At 43.5% G+C, this 27307-nt stretch overlaps 1 protein-coding gene across 3 annotated transcripts in view; it reads right to left on the minus strand.

Annotated features, from left to right (window-relative positions):
• The window catches only part of flt4 (fms related receptor tyrosine kinase 4), a 238905-nt gene extending 211911 nt beyond the window's left edge, over positions 1-26994 (minus strand). For all 3 annotated transcript variants that reach the window (XM_072590357.1, XM_072590356.1, XM_072590358.1), the window contains exon 1: positions 26727-26994. In XM_072590357.1, the coding sequence (XP_072446458.1) occupies positions 26727-26784 (58 nt within the window). In that variant the 5' untranslated portion in view covers positions 26785-26994. The remainder of the gene's footprint in view (positions 1-26726) is intronic.
• Positions 26995-27307: the final 313 nt, after the last annotated feature.

Raw genomic sequence — 27307 nt, forward strand, 5'->3', positions numbered from 1 at the left:
CCATCTATGTGACTGTATCTGAGACCTTCCCCCCTTCCTATAACTGTCATCCATCACATACTGTTGCTGTTGCAAATTCCTCATTGCTTCTAACTGTCTCTCCAGTCGATCCATTTGATCTGATAAGATTGGTAACCAACAGCATTTATTGCAGATATAGTCCGCAGTAACCCTTAGACTCCCTTTAAACTCACATCTGACAAGAAGCGCATATCACTCTGCTAAATGAAGGAGCCATTCTACAGACCCAGAAAATAACATTGTCTTATTCCTCTACAAAACACTGCCCCAGGTTAAATGAATATTTACGGCGTATATCTCAAAAAACTAAAATGCCATGGGCATGCACATCTTTGAATTGTGGGAGGAAACTGGAGCACCCGGAGGAAACCCACAGAGAAACGCAGAGAATGTGCAAACTCCACATAGACAGTTGCCGAGGCTGGAATCAAACCTGGATCCCTGGCCGTGTGACTGCTAACCAGTGAGCCACCATGCTGCCCCATTTTAGCATGAAGACAGAAGTCACATGACACCAGGTTATAGTCCAATAGGGTTATTTGAAATCACAAGCTTTCCAAGTGTAGCCCCTTCATCACTCGGTGAACAAGCAGCGCTCCAAAAGTTTGTGATTTCAAATAAACCTGTTGGACTATAACCTGGTGTGTGTAACTCCAGACTTTGTCCACCCCAGTCCAACACTGGCACCGCCGCGTCATATTTTAGCATGAAAGAAGTGCAGCCAAAATTAACATAGCAACATGGTAATGACCAGAATTCGCTTTTAGCCAATTAGCTACAATTCTGAATCAGACCCACTTTTGTTATGATCCCAGAGGAGAACCCAAAATCTTTTTTTTTGTTAAACTGCACAACATTTAGAGTACCAGTTACACACAAGGAGAGTAAAGCTACACAATTTAATGATCTTAAACAACAACATAAATTTTACTTTGCAAAGATCAACACGACCAACAAACAACACAACCTATTTTATACTTTGATGTCCATTATATATCTAACATCAGTGCTAGCCTCAAGTCTGTTCAACATAAAGTTAATGACTTGGCTAACTAACCACATCTCACAGCTTCATCTATGGTGAGGACATTCTGTCATGCCACCCTCCCGCACTCTGGACCAGATCTTCAATGACGACATTACAAAGCTGACAGGTTATCTCACAGTAAATCCCTCAAAAACCATAAATGCTGGAGATCACAATGGGTCAGGCAGCATCCACAGACAGACAGCAACTAATGTTTCAAGTCTAGCCCTGCACTGATGAAGAGTCACCAAGACTCGAAATGGTAGCTTGCTCTCTCTCCATGGATGCTATCTGACCCACTGTGATCTCCAGCATTTGTTGTTTTCAATACAGATTCCAGCATTCGCAGTAATTTGCTCCTCTCTCTGAATCCATATCCAGTGTACTCTACTTCCACAACCCAGTGCCAAAAAAGGAATTGCATATAGACATAGATGTCCAGTGATGTGATATATTTGATTTGTGGTGGTGTGGAGTGCACTAAAAGCAGGAGACATGGTTTTAGATTAATTTTAGATTTGTGAGTGCAGTTTCAGGTGTACAGTTTTGTGCATTAGCAAAGAAGGGTAAAAGTAAGATTAACTGTTGTTGTCTGGCAACAGGAGGCCATTATTCGGTTGGGGTGGCATGGTGTCTCAGTGGTTAGCACTGCAGCCTCATAGTACCAAGGACCCAGGTTTGATTCCTGCCTCAGGTGACTGTCTGTGTGGAGTTTGCACATTCTCCCAGTGTCTGCGAGGATTTCCTCCAGGTGCTCTGGTTTCCTCTCACAATCCAAAGATGTGCAGGCCAGGTGGATTAGCTATGCTAAATTGCCCATGGTGTTTTAGTAAATGTAAGGGAGGGAGATGGGTCTGGGTAGGTTACTCTTTGAAGGGTTGGTGTGGACTTGTTGGGCCGAAGGGCCTGTTTCCATACTGTAGGGAATCTAATTATCACAGAAAGACTGAGCCATCCAGAAAGTGAGACTGTGAGTGCACATGCTTATTTCAGGTAGAAAAACCAGCCTCTAATAGCAGTTATCAGTGCAGTAAAGTAGTCTCCAAAACAATCAGGGCTAAGGAAAAGTCCTGAGTGGCTTAGAGGAAAACTGCAAAGCAGAAACTGCTGGACGTTGAGAGCTGAAAAACCCATGTTTTTCTCTGAAAGTGCTGAGATGTCAGTAAGATGAAAGTTCTGGAAACAAATTACAACTATGTGAACTGAACAAGAAACATTAAAATGGAGAGTGGGGCTTGAGTATCTGTAAGGTCGTTGTTGACTAAAAGATTGAACCTTTGCTTCTTATATTTGTAATAAGGCTGTTACAATTGCTCTGGGATAGTGTTACCTTATTTGTGCTTTGGTTTTAATTTTGCATGTGTTACAATTCAGTGTCCTTTTGTTAAAAGTACATTAGCAGCCTCTTATGAATCTGTTTAATGACACCACAGAAACCAAATAGCAAAAATAAAACTTCTGATCTATCAAGCAAGGTTGTACATTGAATCCTGACTTGTCCAGTATTACCATTGGCTGCCGTTACCAAAGCAACAGAGACTAAAGCATTATCTGATGCCAAAATGCTTTCAAGCATGAGAAAGGACCTTATCTTTCTGGGAACATGATGAAACAGCAGCAAAGATCAAAACTAGAAACAATCTGCTCATTAAACTCTCTGGATCTATATAGAGCACTGCTGCAACTACACCCTGGACCTCAGCATTTACCCTTTCGTTCTAACCCACTCACTGGCTGCAATGATCCCGTGCTACAGCTTACTGACTTCACCCGTGATGACCCTCTAATCCACTCTCTGCCTGCCTTCCATTTTGGTGCTGCAAATCAAACAATCTTCGTGAACAAGATCCCAGTGGTTAGCACTGCTACCTCACACCACCAGGGTCCCAGGTTCGATTCCAGCCTCGGGCGACTGTCTGTGTGGAGTTTGTACATCCTCCCCGTGTCCGCGTGGGTTTCCTCCGGGTGCTCCGGTTTCCTCCCACAGTCCAAAGATGTGCAGGTCAGGTGGATCGGCCATGCTAAATTGCCCGTAGTGCTAGGTTCATTTGTCAGAAGGAAATGGGTCTGGGTCAGTGTGGACTGGTTGGGCCGAAGGGCCTGTTTCCACACTGTAGGGAATCCAAGACATCCTTTAGATCAAGGAAGTGGAAGCACAGGAAGTCACTAAGAAGTTCCTTGTGATAATCCCCATCCTGTTGGTTTGAGCTAACACACACTGAGATTTGTCCTTACTAAAAGGGTTCACGACAAGTCAGAGTCCGTGGATGAGGAGTCACCTTCACTGGGGTCTCAGCACAAACCCTTTATGACCTTGTTTGTGTCTCTCCACAATGGTGCACGTTACCCATTGCGTTCCTTCAATAGACTAAGTGCTGGGTTAATCACATTGAATTCAATAAATGAGGAGGATATCACTTGGCTTTGGGGATTTGTGTTTGCTAAATAAACAAGTAAGCCTGTAAGCTTCCTTGAAAGTCACACACCGTACTGACTTGGAACCATATCACCGTTCCTTCACTGTCAATGGAAACAAAATCCTGCAATGTCCTGCCCAACAGCACTGTGCATGCCCTTACTCTACATGGACTACAAATAACACATAAATAAATGAGAGCAGCTAATTATTGTTCCAGTCTTGAATCAAATGATTCAATGTATAGATCAATCTGTTGATTGAGAAGAAAATTGTGTTTTCTGCATATTTACAGTGAAAAGGGATGGTTTTGTGAGGAGCAGGCACAGTTTAGACAAGTGTAAATAAGTCTCTTACCATGGGTTTCATTTGTAGCACGGGATCATTTCAGCCAGTGAGTGGGTTTCATTCACCAGCGGATGTGCGGGGCGTAATGACTGTGAGGACAGGAAGCCAAGGGAAAGGTGTTGAGCAGAGAGTTCCAGATATGGTGCCCATTTGATCGTATGCCAAGAAGATGGGTGTGAGTGTGTGGTGACCTTTGTCTGACAGGTGCACAGTACTCTGCCAGAGAGAACGAAAGGGCAAATGCTGAGGTCCAGAGTGTTGCTGCAACAGTGCTCTAGGTTGAGATTTGACTGAGCTTCTTAGGCAGCTAACAATTACTTGCGCTCTGAAAGAGTCCTTAAGGATACCAAGACACCAGCCACACATCAAGCAAAAACAAAGTGCATTTATGTAGCACCCTTAACCTAGTAAACCACCCTATCTCACTTCCCAGAAGCTTGTTGCTGCTTGGAGGTACTCCTGCCAGGGGATCTGGTGTGGTAGTTTGTCACTCTCCTCTGGTTTGTGCCAGCCTCACATACCCACCATAGTTCACCTGCAACCATTCAGTGACATGCACCATCCAACTGTGCCCAGATGGAACCCACTCTCTGCTACCCATCACTTTGAGCTCTAGATGAGATCTCTGGTGCTTCTGACTCGGAGACACAAAAAGGTGGCAAGACAGCAGCGGCCCCAAAACCCTGGTCAAACCACTGGTTTAAGTACCTTAAAAGGTGGATAGAAAGAGCAAGAGAGTTTGAGAGGTTTAAGAAGGAATTCCAGAGAGTTGGCCCCAGGCAACAGAAGACACGGCTTCCTGAAGCGAAGATTCGAAAATTGAGGATGAACATAGAAGGCCTGGAGGGTTATGGGGCTGGAGGAGGTTATAATGACAACGAGGTGGGTGCATAAACAAGGCTGGAAGTGTTACAATTGTGGCTTTGCCAGTCTATAAGTGAAGTGAAAGATATTGAGGCATCACAAGTCTCAGTCACAGTGTACTAGATTTAAATTGTTTTAAGATAGCTGACTGCCTTTTATAGTCAAATGTTTTGAGTTTTTTTCTAAGCAAGTTGTTTTTTGGTTAATTTGGAGTGAATACAGTATAGCTTCATCAGAATCATACTGGGGTTTACAAGGGTTAAGCTATTGAGGCCAGGTTGCATAGACTAGACTGGCATTCCTTTCAATGTAAGGTAACATCCAATTGAAGAGGACAAAAGGATTTGGTTGAGCTGATAAAGAGAAATTGGCCATCTCTTAGGTGGAGGCAGAGAGATTGCAGTGGGGAATACAAACAGTCTTGATGTAGAGTTTGACCACGGACACGTTGAGTACATTTTCATGTGAATGATAGGAAACCTGAAACTGTCTCCCTGTTAGGCTGTGGATGTTGGGAGATGCATTTTCAAGACTGAAAGTATTTGTTTTATTGGACAAGAGGCATCAAAGTGTTTGAAACAAGAGCTGGTCAATTGAGTTAACACACAGATCAGCCAACTGAATGGCATGGCTCGAAGGGCAGAACTTTCTTCCATTTATAGAAAAGCTGCCCAACCGTACATGAAGACATTTTCCCTATTGCAGAATTAACATTTAGAATTTTCCTTACAGCTGCGATTGAGATGCTAAGTCGACCTCCTGAATGTATATGGATCCGTCCTTTCAATATACTCGCTTCCTTTCCATGGAGGGCAAGGATGCAACAGTAGACAGGAAATTCCTGTTGGAAACACTTCCTGCACTAAAAATAGCCAAATGCCCAACTTTTGTGTCACTATTGTCACCTTTGAAAATTGATGGAAGAAAATCCTGTTGGATTCTTGTGAAACACATAGGTGACACAGTGTCCTTGATAGGTCCCACACCACCCCCATCTGTCAGAAAGAACTAGACTGCAACAATACCAGGCTACCATTAAGGCCTTTCAGTTGTGTTTTGCTGTGGTTGACCTTTAACCCTTGACCTATTGTACAAACAGGATGCATTTACAATTAGCACCACAAATTTTGCCATTCCTCCTTTGAGTACTAAATGAGTCACAGGTTCCTTTTTGCTAAACAAAAGAAAAAAAAATGTTTTATTTGATGTATATTTACATTGACAAAAGTCGGTGGAAAAAACTGGAACTGTCTTCCTTAGAAATTTGAGAGAGTTGTTAAAAAGTATGAAGAGATTTGATAGAGCAAATAAGGAGGGTGATAGTGTCCTTACCTCTGTACCAAAGGGTTTAGGTTCAAGTGCCCACCAGAGTTGTATCACAACATTGTTGATGAGGTTGATTGGAAAATATCTAGAGAAAATGTTTCTGGATCAAGCAAGTCCAAAACCAAAGGAACTGACAAAAACAGATCTCCAGAAGGAAACAAGGAATTTTTTGTTTTTATTTAATGAGATGGAGTGTGTAGCTTACAAATTCAGTAGCAACTTTCAAAATGGAATTATTGAATATAAAGTACTGGAAACTTCATAAGATTAAGGGAAAAGCAAGGAGTGGGACTAGGTCTTTCAAAGTTTTCATTTGGTTTTCAGAGATTCTCTTTCATTTATACTGACTAATTTATTATGCGATAAAGTCAAGATGTGACAATCCCTTCTGTATTTGTGTAAACATACAGTGTAGTTTGACTCACAGGAGCAGAATTAAAAGAATTCATCAATGCCTCAATAACTGAGATTCAATTAAACTTAAAACCACAACACATAAGGACGGCATTAATTTCTGGACATCACAGTATTTAAATTGGCACAGAGATAACAGGTATAAGTCAGCACTAAAAGCATTCCTGGTGAAGGGCTTATGCCCAAAATATTGACTCTCCTGTCCCTTGGATGCTGTCTGACCTGATGTGCTTTTCTAGGGCCACACCTTTTGACAGTAAATGTGTTTACCAAAACTATCATTCTGACAATAGATAAGGGAGGATATTTGGGCTATCTTAATTCACCTGTCCAAAGAGATTAGATTAGGTTAGTTTCTCTACAGTATGGAAACAGGCCCTTCAGCCCAACAAGTCCACAACAACCCTCTGAAGAATAGCCCACCCATAGTTACCCTGATTAATGCACCTAATACTATGGGCAATTTACCACAGCCAAATCACCTGAACTGCACATATTTGGATTGTGGGATGAAACCGGAGCACCCAGAGGAAACCCATGCAGACACAGGGTGAATGTGTAAACTCCACACTGAAAGTCACCCGAGGCGGGAATTGAACCCAGGTCCCTGGTGCTGTGAGGCAGCAGTGCTAACCACTGAGCCCGTGCGTCTATCCCTTGTGTCCCCACAGAAGCTCAGTAACCTTTGCCCATGTACCATTTTTAACTTAATTAAACACTTCAAGTCGCTTCAAGAGAACATTATCAGAGAAAGTTTAGACAATGAACCACACTGGGAGATGTTAGGGCATGTGGCTCAAAGTCTGGTCAAAGCATTAGGTTTTAAGAAGGGTGTTAAAGAAGGGAAGAGCATTCCAGGGGTTAAGAGGTTTATGATTGGGATTCTGAAGCTTAGTGTCCAGGCAGCTGAAGGCATGGTTGTCAATGTAGGCAATGCTTCAAATTTCCAATTGGATCTTAAAATATTCCATGGAGCTGTTTAATGTCAGAGTTCAATTCCCTGTGTGTATCTCTCTCTCTCCGTGAAGGGATACTCTATTGGTATCTCCATTAATGTCTCTTTGTCCTGTCTTACAATTTAATATTCCAGTTGCAACTTTTCTCTCCCCTTAACTTGCTGCTTTGTTCCTCAACTTGCAAGAACGCCCATTCACTGTGTTGTCATTACCAAGATTTACAATATCTGAAAGGGACACAAGTTGAAGGCAGGAGATGGAGTGTGGGGGAGCAGAGTGGGTCCAATTGGAGAACTCTTTCGAAATGCCAACACAAACTCAATGGACTGAATGGTCACCTTGGGTGCTGCATCATTCTGTTGTCCATCTTGTTCTTCAAAAGAGAAAACAAAGCCATCTAAGGTGAGAGTCTCTTTACAAGATTGTTTTCTGATGATGTGATGGGGGATGGGAGGGAGGCCTTTTTTTTCAAAACTAACACCCATCATTAAACAGTTTGACTTCACTTATCTGCTGCTGACAGATCGGACGAAGCGATTCTTTTTAGCTGTCAGCCAAGCTATATAAAGCCACTCGGCATAAACGTGTTAGGAAGTGAGGAAGCAAGGGATATCCGCAGCATCTGCCAGCTCTTCCTTTCCCATGCACTGTTGACCTTGCAAAAAAACCTGGAGCCACGACCTGGCATCAGGGGGAGACACTGACATCCAGAGAGGACAGAATGAGCCACACTTCATGCCATGACACAAAAGGAACTGTGTTTGACCTTGACACTCTGTTATTTACAACAGAGTTATCTCCCTTCTAGTGTTTCCCGCCAAGGCACAGAGTCTGCACTGTCACAAACTAAAGGATGCGTGAGCACGGGTGGAGGGAAGGTCTTTCCATATTCACAAAACCCTTCACTGGATGGAACTGGCCCTGGATCACTATGCCATTCAGAAAAATTTGGTCTAACTGTGGCCCATCTGAAAATGAAAAGCTCCCACTTCTATACCATCTTTCATGGCCATAGGATGTCTCAATGTGCTTTAAAGCCAACGGAGCACATTTGAAGTGTAGTCGCTGTTGTAGAGAAACATTTTAGCCAAAATTTATGCATGCAAGATCTCATTAACGTACTGAGATAATGGCGGGATAGTCCTTTTTTTGCTGATATCAGATCAGGGAAAAGGATTGCTCCCGGCCAGTAGGGAAAGCTCCATCGATCGTCTTTCAGAAATAGCTCTGGTCTCTTGAATTATTTGCCAAGGGAAACTGGTTCCTCCTGTGTACTCTATCTCTGCCTCTTAGAACCATATTTACCTCAATCATGTCACTCCTCAGGCTTCTCCATTCCAAGGAAAACAATCCCAACCTCTCCATTCACGCCTCGTAGCTACAATTCTGCAGCCCAAGCAAATCTAGTAAATCTTCTCTGCCCACTCTCCAGAGCAGTTATATCCTTCCTGTAATGTGGTGTCAAGAACTGTACGCAATACTCCATTTGTGGCCTCACCAGTGTTCTATACAGTTTCATCATTATATTGCTACTTTTGTATTCTGTACCATTGCCAATGAAGGAGAGCATTCTATATGCCTTTACAACCTTATCTCTCTGTACTACTACTTTTAGGAACCTGTGCACTAGCACACCAAGATCTTTCACTCCACCAGCACTCTCAATATATTCCCATTTATTTTGTTCTCCATTTTACTGTTTTACCTCCCTAAATGCATTACCTCACCCTTATCAGAGTTAAACTCCATCTGCCACTTTCCTGCCCATTCCACCAACCCATTTATATCATTTTGGAGCTGACAGCTATCCTCAACACTACCCACTATGCGGCCAATTTTTGTGTTGTCTGCAATCTTCTGAATTGTTCCTCCTCAATGTTCAAGTTCAAATTGTTAATGTATAAAACAAACGGCAGTGGTCTCAACACTGAGTCCTGCAATACACCACAGCTTTCCATTTAAAAGGGCACTGATCGACCATTACCTTTTGTTTCCTGTTACTAAGCCAACTTTGGATCTAATTCAACACATTACGCTGTAACCCATGGGATTTTACTTTTCTGACCAGTGTGCCATGTGGGATCTTATAAAATGCCTTGTTAAAATCCATGTCAACAACATCCACTGTACTATCCTCATTGATCTGCCTTGTTACTTCCTCAAAGAATTCAATCAAATTTGTAAAGCATGAGCTTCCCTTAACAAAGCCTTGCTGATTATCCCTAACTTTTCCATCCCTTTCTAATTGACAGTTTGTCTGATCTCTCAGGATTGATTCTAACAATTAGCCCACCACTGCAGTAAGACTAAATGATTGTTTTGAATTCTCGTTTTTAACAATGGAACTACATTTTGATTAGATTCGATTCCCTACAGTGTGGAAACAGGCCCTTCAGCCCAACCAGTCCACCCTCCAAAGAGTAACCCACCCAGACCCATTTCCCTCTGAGTAATGCACCTAATACTATGGGCAATTTAGAATAGCCAATTCACCAGATCTGCACATCGTTGGACTGTAGGAGGAAACAGGAGCAAACCTAAACAGACACGGGGAGAATGTGCAAACTCCGCACAGACAGTTGCCCGGAGCTGGAATTGAACCTGGGACCCTGGCGCTGTGAGGCAGCAGTGCTAACCACTGAGCCACCGTGCCACTCTAATTTTCATTCCACCAATCCTCTGGCTCCTCACCTGTGTCTATGAAGATTTGAAAATAATCCTCAGGGTATCTGGTATTTCCTCCCTGATCTCTTTCAATTCTAGGGACAATCCATCAAGCCCTGGTGACTTATCCACTTTTAAGGATTCCAATTCCTCTAATACTTCCTCTCTCATTATGATTATTTTGTTCAATATTTCACATCGCTCCTCTTATGTTTCCATATCCACATCATCCTTTTCCTTTGTGAATATGGAGACAAAGATTCATTTAAAATTCGTTCCCTATCATCTGCATCTTCAAACAAGTTCCCTTCTTCATCTCCCACATAGGTCCCACATCTTCCTTAAGTATCCTTTGCTCTTTGGTTCAAGTCTCAACTGGTCCAAGTATGTGCCATAACATATCTGAACAGATTGATTCAAAATATCTTTAACTTCTTTGTGCTAACTCTTTAACATTTGTGATAATTCTGGGGGTAGATTAGATTAGATTACTTAAAGTGTGGAAACAGGCCCTTCAGCCCAGTAAGTCCACACCAACCCGCCAAAGCGTAACCCACCCAGACCCATTCCCCTACATTTACCCCTTCATCTAACACTACAGGCAATTTAGCATGGCCAATTCACCTAACCCACACAGTTTTGGACTGTGGGAGGAAACCGGAAAACCCGGAGGAAACCCACACAGACACGGGGAGAATGTGCAAACTCCACACAGAGAGTCGCCTGAGGCAGGAATTGAACCCCGGTCTCTGGCGCTGTGAGGCAGCAGTGCTAACCACTGTGCCACCGTGCCGCCCACAGTAGCAGGGTTTGATTTCCAGTGAGCTACATTAGTGAGGTGTGACAGTATGGAACTTAATGGCCAAGGGCTGCTTTCCATGATGTATCTTTGATGTCTTTCTATGTACCTCTGTTTCTCACATCGCTCAGTGGCATCCCAGAACAGCTCTCAGACATATTCAGATCTGAGCTTATCCACCATGCTGGTGTTAGAAGGTTCATAATTGTTTGTAAAATGGTTATGGTGCTTGCTGGTAGAACAGCAGCAACTACAGCTGTGAAGCAAGTTGTCACATTTACAAAAAGAAGGACTTGTATTTATATAGTACCTTTTATCATCACCAAGAATCCCAGTCAAGGAAAGTGCAGTCACTGGTGTAGTGTAGGAAAGGTGAAAGCTCACATTCACATAGGAAGATCCCATAAACAGCAATGTGATAATGACCAGCTAATTTTCAGCAGTAACATTGATGGAGGGATAGCTATTGACTAGGACCAGTGGAAATACCTCCCTTGCCCATCTTCAAAATATTGAAACCTTTTACATCCACCTATGAGGATAGGCAGAGACTACATACTTTTTTTGTGCAAGTTAACTGAGGGAGTGCTGCATTATCAAATGTACCATTTGCTGGATCATTGCTTGGTCTCTCAGTTGCGTTGTGATCCATGTACCTTTAATGGACAAACTATTGTCAATCACTATCCACCTGACAGAGTGTAATGTAATAAGCCTACGCCTTCAGGAGTAGACTGAAGACCACAGTGATAAAAGCAAGAGCCTACTGGTGAATCCAGTTGTATAAACTCTTATCTTTAAAATAAAAAACGTATTTTATTGTTTTGTCAATCCCGATGTCTGATTGGTATGTTAATGTCTAACGAAGATTGTATCAAGGTGCATGTCAAGATCTCACTGTTGCGAAGAAGAGAAAGCGATTTCTCCTTACTGTCCTGGATCCATAGTTAAATCTCAAACAACAGACCATCCAGTCTTTAATTCATTGCTGCATATGAGATCTTGTGTGTGAAAATTGGTCACCACATTTCTTACTCTACAACAGCGACAACAGTTCAGTGGATGAAAGGTGCAAGTCTATCTTGGGTGCAAATTTGAACCTTGATGTGAGGGGTATTTGAGTTAAAGTCACAATAGACCGACCCGACCATAGGCTGCACTCCCATTACACAGCGAGATAGAGATGACTGGTGGTGGCTTAATCTGGGGGGGGGCGTCACCATACCCGAAGTGAGGGGAGGGGCTAAATAGGAGAGTCCTTCATGGTGACCTCAGGTAGTACAGGAACTGAGCCCATGCTGATGGCATCACTCTGCATCACAGAGCAGCCATCTTGCCAACTGGGTGTTAACATTGGGAATCAGAACCTTTTCAATTTTGAACATCTACTGTCGGTGTTCTTGCCTGATATTGCTCAGAGCTGAGCCCCATGTCAAAAGTAGGCCACCTTTCTCAACTTCGAACATCAGTTATCCTGCAGCTTCATTATGTGGGCTTTTCCGGAACATTATGTTGTCCTGTGGGCTCATCATAGAACTGCATTCAAAAGGACAAGATATGACAATAGCAGTTACCATAGAAACACACTGCTCCACTATTCGGCACTTGGCTGTGACATGTCTATGAATGAACGGCTGAATTGGACGCACTTTCCTCAGAGCTCTGCAATTATTTCATTTCCACATATTTGCTGGATTACCTTTTTGAAAACTCTCATTCAATCAGCTGTTGACCCTCTTTTAGGCGGTGCATTCCAGATGGTCAGAGCGTTGAGTACAGGAGTTGGGAGGTCATGTTGTGACTGTGTAGGACATTGGTTAGGGCACTTTTGGAATATTGCGTGCAATTCTGGTCTCCTTCCCATCGGAAGGATGTTGTGAAACTTGAAAAGGTTCGGAAAAGATTTACAAGGATGTGGCCAAGGGTTGGAGGATTTGGGCTGTAAGGTGAAGCTGAACAGGCTGGGGCTGTTTTCCCTGGAGTGTCGGAGGCTGAGGGGTGACCTTTTAGAGGTTTATAAAATCATGCGGGGCACAGATAGGATAAATAGACAAGGTCTTTTCCCTGGGGTGGGGGAGTCCAGTACTGGAGGGCATAAGTTTAGGGTGAGAGGGGAAAGATATAAAAGGGACCTGAGGGAAACTATTGCACTTAGAGGGTGGTACATGTATGGAATGAGCTGCTAGATGAAGTGGTGGAGGCTGGTACACTTACAACTTTTAACAGGCATATGGATGGGTAATGAATAGGAAGGGTTTAGAGGGATATGAGCTAAATGCTGGCAAATGAGACTAGATTAGTTTAGGACAGGGGTGGGGAACCTACGGCCTTCTAGGCCATTGTGTGTGGCCTTTTGAATGAATCCAAATTTTGCAGAACAAATCTTTCATTTTTTATTAATATGTTTTTTCCGTCCTTTATTATTTATATTCTAATCTTAAAATGAATGTTTTTAAAATACCAGAGAGTAAAAGAAAATTCAATGAAATAATCCTCATAGATTGGCCGCCACAATTAAAAAGATGTGAATTTTGAAGAGTATATAATTGAAGTTTCTTGGATGCGGCCTTATTAGATTACAACTAACATAATGCGGCTTTTCAACATGAAAAGGTTCCCCACCTCTGGTTTAGGATTAGATTAGATTAGATTAGATTACTTACAGTGTGGAAACAGGCCCTTCGGCCCAACAAGTCCACACCGCCCCGCCGAAGCGTAACCCACCCATACCCCTACATCTACATTTACCCCTTACCTAACACTATGGGCAATTTAGCGTGGCCAATTCACCTGGCCTGCACATCTTTGGACTGTGGGAGGAAACCGGAGCACCCGGAGGAAACCCATGCAGACACGGGGAGAACGTGCAAACTCCACACAGTCAGTCGCCTGAGGCGGGAATTGAACCCGGGTCTCAGGCGCTGTGAGGCAGCAGTGCTAACCACTGTGCCACCGTGCCGCCCAAATCCATACAGTCTCCCAAGGTGGGGATTGAACCTGGGTTCCTGGTGCTGTGAGGCAGCAGTGCTAACTGAGCCATCAAGCCACCCTGATCTTCCTCCTCTTCTACCATGGGATTATAAACACTCAACCTCCATGAAGCTCAGCTCACTGACGAGACCTTTAAATAAATCAATGAATGAATTGAAAGCTAATCTCAGTGATTAAGCCAGATGTTATTACAAAAAGTCCTTCAGCCCATCATGACCATGCTAGTCATCACACACCTATCCAGACTAATTCCATTTTCTAGCCTTGCATGATATCTGATCGGCATGGACAAATTTGACTGAAGGGTCTGTTTTTGCACTATACATCTCTATAACTCTATGGCAACAACTCAGTTTCAAAAACAAAATGTGGTCTCCCCTCAGCATCCTTTGCAAGACCCTTCTTCCATGGGAGGTAACACATGGAGGTGCAATCCTGATCCTACCCAACATTCACACGCAAACATTTTGTTCCAGGTTGACCCTTGATTGCATGTTGATTAGTAACAGATATTCTGGTTGGTTTTTCTCCTCCCCCACTGATGCCCCCATCAATCCCGATCTTTGGAGCTTAAAAGTCAACTGAAGCATGTCACGCATTGCATTGTCCAGTACAGACTGCATACTGACCCTGAAGCAAAGACTCAAATACCTTTTGAGTCATGAAGGAGACTCCAGCCCATTGTATCTCACTAGAGATGTCTAGGCAGGGAGTACGTGAACAAACAATTGCAATTTAGGCAGACACAGCTTGGGGGGCTGTGAGTTGCAGTGCAAAGTCCGGGTGAGACTTAAATAGTCACTTAAGTTTTCAAGGATCTCAAGTAAGTTAAGTTTTGCCCAAGGAGAACTCTCTGGTTTATTATTCTTACATTCCTGCTGATAGAAAAGTCTAAATACAGTGCCACACGCCAGATGTGCAGCTCCATTCAATATGCAAAAGGAAGAAAGAAGTCTATTTATACCCAGCCATATCAGGTCATTCAGCAATATCTCATAGGTTTTAGTCTGCTGTGTTTCAGTGGGTGCTACTCATAGCTTACTGTCAGAGTCTTATTGTCCAGCCCCCGGGCAGAAAGTCCCGGCTAACCCAGTTAATGCTGCACTGACAGAGCACTGCACTGTTGGAGGAGTCATCTTTTGAGTTAAACTCACACTCTCAGGTGGACCCAAAGGATACTGTGAGTTCTATTTCAAAGAACAGCTGGAGAATTCTCCTGGTATCATTCCCACTGTCTACCCTACACTTAGGAAAGGTACTGCCTGTAAAATGCTTTGGGATGTTTTATGAAATTACTTTATAAATACAAATTCTCTCTTTCCAACCAAGCTGGGTCATGGTTGACTGCAGAAGCAATGAGGTTAAACAGCCAGTTAGTCTGCTTTTCTTTGGCGTGAGTGACAGAGGGAGGAGCACCGAGAGATTAGATTAGATTCCCTACAGTATGGAAACAGGCCCTTCATTCCAACAAGTCCACACTGACCCTCCGAAGAGTAACCCACCCAGACCCATTCCCCTTCCCTATATTTACCCTTGACTAATGCACCTAACACTATGGGCAATTTACCACAGCCAATCCACCTAACTTGCACATCTTTGGATTGTGGGAGGAAACTGGAACACCCAGAAAGAACCCATGCAGACACGGGGAGAACGTGCAAACTCCATACAGTCTCCCAAGGTGGGGATTGAACCTGGGTTCCTGGTGCTGTGAGGCAGCAGTGCTAACTGAGCCATCAAGCCACCCTGATCTTCCTCCTTTTCTTTGATTAGTACCATGGGATTATAAACACTCAACCTCCATGAAGCTCAGCTCACTGACGAGACCTTTAAATAAATCAATGAATGAATTGAAAGCTAATCTCAGTGATTAAGCCAGATGTTATTACAAAAAGTCCTTCAGCCCATCATGACCATGCTAGTCATCACACACCTATCCAGACTAATTCCATTTTCTAGCCTTGCATGCTATGGCATTTCAAGTGTTTACCTTAATGGTTTGTAAATATCTTGTGGGTTCCCGCATCTACTACCCTTTCAGGCAGTGAGTTCCAGATACTCACCAACCTCTGGGTCAAAGCTTTTCCTCAAATCCCATCTAAACCTCCTGCCCCTTCCCTTCAAACTGTGCACCCTGGTTAATGACCTCTCTGCTAAGGAGCTTGGTTACTCTCTATCTACCCTGTCAATGTTTCTCATAGCTTTGTACCTCTGCAGCTTTCTCTGTTGTAAATGAAACCACTCCAGCATCCCTAATCGCTCCTCAGAGCTGAGTTGCTCACGATGATGATCATGAACTCATCATTTGATTATCAGTAAAACCCATCTGGTTCAGTAATATCCATTAGAGAAGGAAATCTATCATCCTTATCTGGTCCAGCCTACATGTGACTCCAGGCCAGCAGTGTGGTTGACTCTTAACTCCCCTCTGAAATGACTTATCTACTCAGTTCAAAGCCAATTAGGGATGAGCCAATGGGTCTGGCTACTGCATGAAAGAATATCAAAACTCCTCTGACAACACAGCTCTCCTTCAGTACTGCTACGAGCTTATAGAGGCTTACAAAATTATGAAGGGCATGGAAAGGGTAAATAGGCAAAGTCTTTTCCCTGGGGTTGGGGAATCCAGAACTAGAGAGTAAAGGTTTAGGGTAAGAGGGGAAAGATATAAAAGAGACCTATGGGGCAACTTTTTCACACAGAGGGTGGTACATGTATGGAATGAGCTGCCAGAGGAAGTGGTGGAGGCTGGTACAATTGCAACATTTAAGAGGCATCTGGATGGGTATATGAATAGGAAGGGTTTGGAGGGATATGGGCCGGGTGCTGGCAGGTGGGACTAGATTGTGTTGGGATATCTGGTCGGCATGGACGGGTTGGACCGAAGGGTCTGTTTCCATGCTATACATCTCTATGACTATGACTCTATTGCAAACTAATACTACTATCAGATCAGGTTTGAATTCAGAAGTTCCAGACTCAGAACCAGGGAAAAGGATGTTGAATCCTAGAATACTCCTTTCCATTGACATTAATAATCAGTCACTATTATTCTGTGGTTACTGACAGTCATTTTTAGAATGAAGATGTAATAGGCAACACTCACTGATAATGAACTTTCACTGGTCAAAGCATGAATACACTGGGACTCAGAAAAGTGGTTGCCAACCAAATAGATTATCCAAAAAAACTGAAAGACAGAGTGAGTTCATGCAAATCATTCAGGCTCCATGAGTAAGGACTAAAATTGAGGACATTGGGGATTGTGGCAGAACTTCATCAACTTGAAATTTGTCAGATAAACTTCCAAGGCAGTGCAGGTCAGGCCAGTCTTTTTATTTCATAGAATGTGGTCATTACTGGTAAAATCAGCCATTGCTTGCCCATCCCTAACTACCCTTGACTGGAGTCAACCACACTGCTATGGGTCTGAAGTCACCTGTGGGCCAGACCAGGTAAAGACAGCAGATTTCCATCCATGCAGGGCATCGGTGAACCAGATGGATTTTTATAAACCATAACATTTTCACTATCACTGTTAGTGAAACTAGCTTTAGATTCTCGATATTAACCAAATGTTGTTATTTACTCGTGGAAGGTGGGCATCACTGACAGGGCCAGCATTTATTACCCATTTCTAAATGCCCTTGAGAAGATGGTAGTAAGCTGCCTTCCTGACTGAATTTTGATTCATTGAATGCTTACAGCATTAGGTCGAGCCCCTGGCTTACAAGCCCAATAATCTTATTGCTACACCATCGTCTCCATTTATCATTGCCGCAACAACTTGACGGATGGGCATGGTCTATTAAAACAAAGACACGAGCCCTATTGTGACTCATCTAGTTCTTAATAATTATTGTGAGGTATTTCTTAAGGGTTATGATAGAGATAAAGCCATATAGTCTATTCTTCCCACTGTCCATGGACAATCTGCCTTATCTTGGACCCTCCCCAACATCTCGTCTCCTGACACTTTAAGGAAATACCTGATTGAAGTTTCCAAAATTAGGAATGGTCTGAATAGAGAGGGAGAAACAGAAACAGAAATTGCTGGAAAAGCTCAGCAAGTCTGGCAGCACCTGTGGAGAGAAATCAGAGTTAACATTTCAGGTCAAGTGACCCTTCCTCAGAACTATTCCAGCAATTTCTGATTTACAGAATCCGCAGTTCTTTCAGTTTTTATTTAGTAGAGAGGGAGAAACTATTCCCCTTCATAAAAGGATCAGGAATGAGAGGGCACGGGTTTAAAATGACAGACACATCCTTTTCACACAGTGAGTGGTTCAGGTCTGGAATGCGCTGTCTGCAAGTGTGCTGGAGGCAGGTTCAATCGAGGTATTCCAGAGGGTGTCGGATGATTAATTAAATGGAAAAGGAAGGAGAATGGCACTCAGTCATAATGTTCATTGGGAAAGCCAATGGGGACATGATGGACCAACGGATCTCCTGCACAGGAACAGCTCTGTCACTCTGGGACTTTATGATGGTTTTATGAATAAAGTTGCTGGGCTCTGGCAGCAACATCCTCGATGTGCGTGAGCAATCCAATCCATTCCCCGGCTCTTTAGTCTGAACCTCTCATTCATCATAAATTTGGACAGTCCTGGCTACTGTTTGTAAATACAACAGCCAAACGTCATGGAGTGGTGTCTCTCGAGATTGCAGCTGTTTGTTCAACATTAAAGTCACTCCGTAGCACAACAATTATATCTGGCACGGGAAATTAAAAGGAAGAACGCAACTAAATTGCGAGGGTTTTGCACTTCTGCCGAAGTTATTATGGTCTGGATAATTGGATTCAGTTCCTGTGAGAGGTTTAAACTCCGTCACAGTCTGACTCAGCAGGGAAGGCAGAGTTCTGTTTGTCATCCTCCCCTCCCTCAGCCCCCACATTTTTCCACACTTGCTCGGCCCCGCCAGCTCCCACCCTTGGTCACTGCAAGGCAGCACTCAGATGGGTGGACGCTGGTATCTGCCTGGGAGTTGACTGGTCAGAAATAGGTTACCCAGCTCTCTCGGCTATGGGCTATCCCTTGACCACATGAAGTGATGAGTCTGCGTACCCAAACCTACATTATCAAGAAACAGAATTTGGGGCAGCATGGTGGCTCAGTGCTTAGCACTGCTACCTCACAGCACCAGGGACCCGGGTTCAATTCCAGCCTAGGATGACTGTCTGTATGGAGTTTGCACATTCTCCCTGTGTCTGTGTGAGTTTCCTCCCACAATCCAAATATGTGCAGGTTAAGTGAATTGGCCATGCCAAATTTCCGCACAGCGTTCAAGGATGTGTAGGTTAGGTGCATTAGTCATATAGGGTAGGGGAATGGTCTGGGTGGTTTACTCTTTGGAGGGTCAGTGTAGACTTGTTGGGTCAAAGGACCTGTTTCCACACTGTAGGGATTATATTCTATATATCTCACCTGTAGGGGGCTCTTGTGGCATAGTGGTAGTGTCCCCACCTCTGAGGCAGGAGGCCCAGGTACAAGTGCCACCTGCACCAGAGGTGTGTCATGACATGAGTAGGTTGGTTAGAAAGTAGCTATCTCTCACCTGTAGGATCTTGTTACATGGATAATGGCAGACCCGTTTGACTCTTTAAAAACTAAGGACAGCACAGCAAAGTCATTGACTTGTCGAATGATTTTCTTTTCCTGAAATGTGGACATTGTTTGCAAGGCCTACACTTTAGTTGCTTGTCCCTAACTGCCCTTGAACTGAGTGGCTTAAGCCAATTCAGAGGGCATTTAACAGTTAACCATATTACAGTGGGTCTGGAGTCACATGTAAGCCAAACCAAGGAAGGACAGCCAATTTCCTTCCCTAAACAACAACACAGAAGCCGATAAGTTCTTACAACAATCAATGATGGCTTCATGTTTATCATTACTGAGAAGTATATTCCAGAGTAATTCATTGAATTGAAATTTCACCACCCCCAGAACACAAGTTTTTGGCTCTGGATTATTAGCCCAGAGACGTTATCACTGCACCATCTCCCATTAATAGGTACAGATTGGTCATTACAATTAGTGAATTACTCCATTATTGTCGTAGCACATGACAACAATACTAGAGGCAAATTAGATCAATGTAATTGGGACTCTAGTGCTGTAGTGGTGATGGCCCTACCTGTGAGCCAGGAGGGTGAAATTCAACTCCCATCCTGCTCAGTGAGGTGTAATAGAGCATCCCCAAATAGATTAGTTTAAAAAATCTAGAACAATTCAGCTTTATCTCACAACTCAGTCATGTTTTCTTAATTTATGCATAACTTCTCAGTTTTAAACAAGACATAAATGATACAGGGTACAGGGTACACCTTCAGAAGGGCATTTGCTAGGCCAACTATCTTACAACTCCTCAACATAAACGATAATCCAGTACAAATACTGTGGGAGATGCTGCCTTTTAGAGCTCTGACAGAAGAGTCACCTAAACTCGAAACGTTAGCTTGTTCTCTCACCATGGATGCTGCCTGACCCGCTGTGATCTCCAGCATTTGTTGTTTTCAGTACAGATTCCAGCATCTGCACTAAGTTGTTCCTACAAAATGTAGTCTGTTGGCTCTGCAGCTCTTTCAGAAATACCAAAGATGTGAGAGGTGCTATTTTAATGCATGCCTTTTTTACTTTAAGTCTACTTATATCAATCAGAAACCTACAAACGGTGATGCATAAGCAGCTAGTTTTCAGTGTCCCGAGCAGTACTGCAATGCATGGCCAGAGTTAAGGAATGAATACCGGGCAGGACTCTGCTTTTCATTACCAGCATCCACTTAACATCCTATCTACAGGGCAACACTGCACATCCTCAGTGCAGCTTCAGAGCAGATTACAAACTGAAGACTTGGAGTAGGATTTAATCTATGACGGTCTGACTGAGAATGGTAGAATCTCTGGGATTAGAAAGAGCAAAGAGCTGCAGTAGATTTCACTGTAACCACTACAGTACTCAAGTGGAAATGCAGTTGTAGTTCTCAAAGGGTTTACAGCTCACTTATTTACAAAAGGGAATGGATCAATTGCTATATATTTTGAACGCTTTTGCATTTTCTTCTGCATCAAAAAAGACTGAAAGTCAATCCAATTCTTGTCATATAACCAAAGCAAAGAAATTTGCCACTGCAATTAGCAAACATTTCATTGCAACAATCCCACTGGGTGTCACTCACCCACAAACTCGGATTGTGCACCACACTCAAACAAACCCGATTCTGAGCAGGAACCCAAGAGGCTTCAGGAAGGGCTTATGCCCGAAACATCGATTCTCCTGCTCCTTGGATGCTGCCTGACCTGCTGCGCTTTTCCAGCAACACATTTTCAGCTCTGATCTCCAGCATCTGCAGTCCTCACTTTCTCCTGTGTTAATATTGTACCCAACAGATGAAACACAGAGTGCACATGTACTTTGTTACAAAGTTGGAATTGACAAAACAGAAAGTCAGTGAGCGAATAATGTGTGAAGAATGAAAAGTACAGGCTGAGGCAGCAGATAGTGCTCTTATTGTGGAATAATGCAGCGTTAATGGAGGCTATTCAGTCCGTCATCTCTGTGCTGAAGAGTTAGATTTGAAACACATGGCTCGGTGTCAAGTAAAGAAAGTTTTACTTTAACCTTGTTGCATTTAGACTTGGGAGGGATCAATGTTTTACAACCAGTAACTCCCACAATCACAATACCAAAAAAAAACTTGTAATAAGCTGAACAGAGGCACTACAGGGAAGTTGTGTGAATGTCAAAAATGTCAGCAGAATTTCAAAATTGGATATACAGACAGATCAGAATATGCTACAACCTGTATCGATGCAACATGCTTTTATCGTCAAGATATTACGCAGATAAATTGAAATATTGAAGTTAAGAATGTTAAGCAGGGCTGAAGAATTTTACTGTCCATTATTGAGATGATGGGTGGCCAAGAAGCACTCTCCCTCCAGCAATATAGAATTCCAACAGTGTGGAAGCAGACCATTTGGCCCACTGAGTCCACACTGGACCTCTGAAGAGCATCCCACCAAGACCCAGCCCCCAGCCCTATTCCTATAACCCTGCATTTGCCATGGCTAATCCACCTAGCCTGGGCAATTCAGCACAGCCAATCTACCTAACCTGCACATCTTCAGACTGTGGAAGGAAACGAGAGCACCCAGAGCAAACCCATGCAGACACGGGGGGAAATGTGCAAACTCCACACAGACAGGAGCCTGAGGCTGGAACCAAACTCAGGTCCCTGGTGCTGTGAGACTGCAGTGCTAACCACTGAGCCACCCTGTGAATGCTTTGCTCTTGCAAGGTAAAACTGGATTAATATTTGAAGTGGAGGAAGATAGTTACAGGAGAAAGGGAGACAGATCTAGGCAGTGGGATTGGGTTTGTCCTGTTCACAGGCAATGCTGCTGGCTGAGGGTTCCTCCAGTGCCCTAAATCACCTGGCCATTTTAGCATTTGTACCTTTGATACTCGAGTACAGATGAGAGAGGCCATTAGACTCACCTTGACCATCCATCGATAAAATCCCAGAAGGTCCTATCATACAAAATACCTCCACTGCCATCATTGGAAAATCATCCCTCATATTATCCACTCATTACACAAAGAAGTGCCACCTGCTCTATGTTTCTATTCAAGTAATAATTTAAACCCATATTGTGGTTTGAGATTTTTGAAGAAAATTTGACAGAAGTACAAAATGTAAAAAAATGGTCAGTCCCAAGATCTCAAGCAGTACAACTGAGGATTATCAGATCAGCCATTGAGTGTGGGGTAGACATGATGGGTCAAATGGCTTACTTCTACTTCTATGACCTTACAAAATAGAATGCGATTTACTTGAATCACCATAAAGCAGTGGCTTTGGAGATGCTGAAGGAGACGTTTACTAGAATGGTTTACTAGTGAGGGATTAAGACTGGAGAAGATGGGTTTGTTCTCCTTAAAGCAGAGATTCAATTTTTTAAAAATTCAAAATCCTGAAGGGTATAGTTAGAATAAATAAGGAGAAGCTATCTCCAGTAGCTTAAGGCTCAGAAAGCAGATGACATACATTTATGGTAATTGGTAAAACAAACAGAGGTGAAATGAGGAGCCTTTATTTATGCAAGTGGTTAGGATTTGAAATGCACTGGGCAAAATGAGTGTTAGTTTATCAGTTGGATTAATATTTGATGGAGAAAAAAACTGAATGATACAGAGAAAAGAGCAGGGGAACGACTATCTCTTTTAAAGAGTCAGGACATCCTCGCTGGGCTGAATGGCCTCCAGTGCTGCACTATTCTGTAATTGTCACTGGTGTGAAACTGACTGGCCTGCATTTTCCCAGATTGAGTTGTTGCTCTGTTACTCAATATTGGATAGAAGTCTCATACCACTCATGTCATATTTGTAAAATTACCACATGGCGTTATCCCAATGAAACTACCAGAAGCCATAGTGATAGGACATGTATCTTAAATGAACAACATATACATCCTAATGAATCACAGACACAGTCTAAGCAGACTGGTACTCTTTGATAATGGAGCACACTGGCCTTGAGTCAGGAGGGAGTTGCTACAAGGGTCCTCAGCATTGACTCTGAATCTTAGGAAGTCTCATAGTATCAGGTCAAACACAGGTAGGAAATCTCCAGCTTGTTACCAGTCAATATACCCTCCCAACAGATGAATCATTCTCTTCCATACTGGAGGAGATGCTTGGTATTCAACACCGATTATTCACTGATTGCTCATGATACACTTGATAGAAGAAGTACTGAGGGTGGCAAGGGTACAAATAGTACTCTGGAGTGAGACTCTATGGCCCACCAGTAAATGTGGCTTGGTAGCACCACTACTTACCTAAAGGACATAGCTGCTAGAGTGGATCTGCAGAAGGTGGTGAATGAATCAATAAGAGGTCAAAACCTACTTGAATCAGGTCAGTCAAGATCTTATTGAGTGGTGGAACAGATCTGAGTGACCTACCAGGGTGATTCTATTTCATACAGAGTCATAGAGATGTTCAGCATGGAAACAGACCCTTCAGTCCAACCCGTCCATGCCGACCAGATATCCCAACCCAATCTAGTCTCACCTGCCAGCACCCATATCCCTCCAAACCCTTCCTATTCATATACACATCCAAATGCCTCTTAAATGTTGCAATTGTACCAGCCTCCACCACTTCCTTTGGCAGCTCATTCCATACCCGTAACACCCTCTGTGTGAAAAAGTTGCCCCTTAGGTCTCTTTTATATCTTTCCCCTCTCACCCTAAACCTATGCCCTCTAGTTCTGGACTCCCCCACCCCAGGGAAAAGACTGTCTATTTACCCTATCCATGACCTTTATAATTTTGAAAGCCTCTATAAGGTCACCCCTCAGCCTCCGACTCTCCAGAGAAAACAGCTCCAGCCTGTTTAGCCTCTCACAACATCTTTCTGTAGGAAGGAGACCAGAATTGCACGCAATATTCCAACAGTGGCCTAACCAATGTCCTGTACAGCTGCAACATGACCTCCCAACTCCTGTACTCAATACTCTGACCAATAGAGGAAAGCATACCAAACGCCGCCTTCACTATCCTATCTACCTGCGACTCCACTTTCAAGGAGCTATGAACCTGCACTCCAAGGTCTCTTTGTTCAGCAACACTCCCCAGGACCTTACCATTAAGTGTATAAGTCCTGCTAAGATTTGCTTTCCCAAAATGCAGCACCTCGCACTTATCTGAATTAAATTCCAACTGCCACTTCTCAGCCCATTGGTCCATCTGGTCAAGATCCTGTTGTAATCTGAGGTAACCCTCTTTGCTGTCCACTACACCTCCAATTTTGGTGTCATCTGCAAACTTACTGTACCTCTTATGCTCACATCCAAATCATTTATGTAAATGACAAAAAGTAGAGGACCCAGCACCGATCCTTGTGGCACTCCACTGGTCACAGGCCTCCAGTATGAAAAACAATCCTCCACCACCACCCTCTGTCTTCTACCTTTGAGCCAGTTCTGTATCCAAATGGCTAGTTCTCCCTGTAATCCATGAGATCTAACCTTGCTAACCAGTCTTCCATGGGGAACCTTGTCGAATGCCTTACTGAAGTCCACATAGATCACATCTACCGCTCTGCCCTCATCAATCCTCTTTGTTACTTCATCAAAAAACTCAATCAAGTTTGTGAGACATGATTTCTCATGCGCAAAGCCATGTTAACTATCCCTAATCAGTCCTTGCCTTTCCTGTACATCCTGTCCCTCAGGATTCCCTCCAACAACTTGCCCAACACTCAGGTCGGGCTCACATGTTCGACAGTATTTGAGAATTTGTGGGTAAGTTCTGATGACTGCATTGGAATGTATAGTGTCAAATGAGTAAATTCAGAACAGATCCAGCAACTTAAGACTGGACATCCATGAGGTGCTGTGGACCATCAGCAGCAGCAGAATTCTCTTCAACCACAATCTGTAACCACTTCCACTATTTCCATCAGGGCAGGAGATCGATCCTGGTTTTAATGAAGAGGTGCAGGAGGTCGTGCCAGGAGCACCAGCAGGCATACCTGAAAATGAGGTGCCAACACACCAGTACTTGCACGCCAAATAGCAGAAGAGCAAGTGATAGACAGGACTGACTGATTCCATAACCAAAGGATCAGATTATATATCTTCAGTCTTGCCGCACTCAGTCTTGAATAGGGGTTGAGATCAGCTGGAGCAGAAAGATCCCAACTTCAAATCACCAAACTTTCTCATTCTCCCTGAGGCACACTCAATAAGGGTCTGATGTTCTGGGAGAGGGATTGCAGTGGTGGAGAAGGTAGAGGGCTGGGGGAAAGGAAGTGGTTGCGGGGGGGGGGGGGGGGGTTGGACAGGAAGGGGGACATCAGGGAGGGACAATGGTGCTCTCATTGCCCAGAGATGTCGCCCAGTTTAATTTCCAATCCCTGCAACTCTGATTCATCCACATCTCGAAAATCGAATTCACATGGAGTTCCCAATCTCATTATAAACACCCTCTGTCTACTCACAAACCAATAGGTTAATCCTTAACTCGCTCCAAACCAACATAACCGAGAGTGGTGACTGAAATGTTGTTTTCATGCAATGTAAATGACACAGTCCACGGAGATTTAAAACCCCTGTCATTGTTGGTGACCCGGGGCTGTGTGCAGACCCCCCCCACCAGTACTACGTTGTTTGAATAGTTTACCGCGGTCTCTCCTGCAGGCTAGGAGTTACTGCGCTATTTCACTAGGAAACTGCAATCAAATCAGAAAGAATTCAAATACGACAGGGCAAAACAAACTGCAAATTGAATGCTTGGCTCCAATTCCCTCGCAAGCAGATTTTTCAGGGGAGGGTGCAGAGTGGAGTTGATACAAAGTCGTTCAGAACTGAGGTTTGCTTGCAATCGGTGTCAATCTCCTCTCTCTCTTTCAAACAGAGTCCCTAATACTCTGTCCCGTGTTACCCCTCCGAGTCACCCCTGGACTCTGTTATAATATGGAACTAGATAATGCAATAAACTGAAATGAACAAGGTTTATTTGCAAATAGGGGAAATTGACAACGAAACAGGAACATCTACCTCAGAACATCTACAATATAACACCCCCCCGCTCCCGACCCCGTCCTACCTGCTACAGCGCCGCTAAAACACTACAGGAGCGCCTCACGGGAGGATTTCGTAAATTCTGAGTTTGTGAGTACTCTTAGGTATCACCCGGAGGGAGAGAGTCACAATTGTTCATAGTCCCAATCTACAAAGGTTTCACACACAAAAACAAAACCAGGGGAGATTCACAACCCAACCCTGAGCTGCAATTTCATTCCAAACACATCCACAACCGGCCTCCGGATCCCAGCAATCAACAATTAAACATCCCGCAGTTTCAATCTTCAACAAACCCTGATTCCTACCTGATTTACACACGACCACAAACCAAATCCAGACAGAAAAGGTAAAAGCTTTCTTCATTTCTAGCTGTCCAGTCCTGGAGTGTTTGAAATCTCCGACCAAAGAAATGAAAAATATTAAATTCCTCTTGCTGTATCTCTCTCTCTCTCTCTCAGACACACGTGTGTAATTCAGTGCCTGTGACTCAGGTACAAACTGAGATTACAGTTCCCAGCCGCTCCGGGGGCGAGCAGCCGAGAGGAACGTTAGTGAAAACCGCAAGGAAATAGTTTGAAGGAAATGTGTGCAACGATTAACATCCAAATGAGATACGTTTCCTCTTTACAACCCTTTCGCCACTTCCACCAACCCGCAGGAAAACAAAACTATTTTCTATCTCTCTCCCCCCCGCCCCCGCTCCCGCTTTAATCTGAACAGATTCCCCGATCTCCAACAACATTCCTTCACAACAATTTTTTTGTGAAACCTTCCAGACGTCCAGCGCCTTCATCTATCGAGTACGATTCACAAACCCCAACTGTGTTCATCTTTAAAATCCTTTTATATTCAAGACTGCATTTTAGACAAATCAGTGTTTATCCAG

This window comes from Chiloscyllium punctatum, chromosome 20 (assembly GCF_047496795.1).
Source record: "Chiloscyllium punctatum isolate Juve2018m chromosome 20, sChiPun1.3, whole genome shotgun sequence".
In the NCBI taxonomy this organism is placed as follows: Eukaryota; Metazoa; Chordata; class Chondrichthyes; order Orectolobiformes; family Hemiscylliidae; genus Chiloscyllium; species Chiloscyllium punctatum.